This window comes from Phytophthora parasitica, assembly GCF_000247585.1.
Source record: "Phytophthora parasitica INRA-310 unplaced genomic scaffold supercont2.61, whole genome shotgun sequence".
NCBI classification, from domain to species: Eukaryota; Oomycota; class Peronosporomycetes; order Peronosporales; family Peronosporaceae; genus Phytophthora; species Phytophthora nicotianae.
The window spans coordinates 274,503-275,007 of NW_008649047.1; the positions used below are offsets into that span (position 1 = coordinate 274,503).

Genomic DNA, 505 nt, shown 5'->3' on the forward strand with positions numbered 1-505 from the left:
TAGACGAAAGTCGACAACAAGAGTGTGTTGGTATTGGAGAAGGCGTATACGTGACGAAAGGACGTACCAAGATCAAGGTTACCCTGGCCGGATCGTTGGTCTACTTCTTCGACGTTTGGGTTGGCGAGATGACGGGCCAGGATGCGACCCTCGGCATGGACTTTATGGTCCCAGCAGGAATTCGTCTGGACTTGACTGACGGGACGTTCTGTCTGCCGGATGAGGTTCGCATTCAGCTGTCAGGACGACGCACACTATACGGTGAACATGCCAGCGCAGTTCGCCTTGAGGAAGTCGAGGTTATCGAAGCTGGCCAGAAGATCGAGATGCCGTTGCGATTTAAACCGTCGGAGAAGTTGTGGCTCACACGCGGGGAACACTGGATCCCTACGGTGGTCAAAGGAGCTGGATGGCGACGATACCTGCAGTTGACCAACATCAGCGATCGGACAAGGTGTCTGCCCGCTCACACTCAAGTTGGAATGTGACTGCCAGGCGATCGGGT

General features: G+C 54.9%; 1 protein-coding gene across 1 annotated transcript; it reads left to right on the forward strand.

Moving 5' to 3' along the window:
• Positions 1-128: 128 nt before the first annotated feature.
• PPTG_16995 (hypothetical protein) lies at positions 129-488 on the forward strand (the record flags this gene model as incomplete). The annotated part of the gene is made up of 1 exon (XM_008914585.1): positions 129-488. One exon carries the CDS (start codon positions 129-131, stop codon positions 486-488), a length of 360 nt encoding a protein of 119 aa, XP_008912833.1.
• Between the last annotated feature and the right edge of the window lie 17 nt (positions 489-505).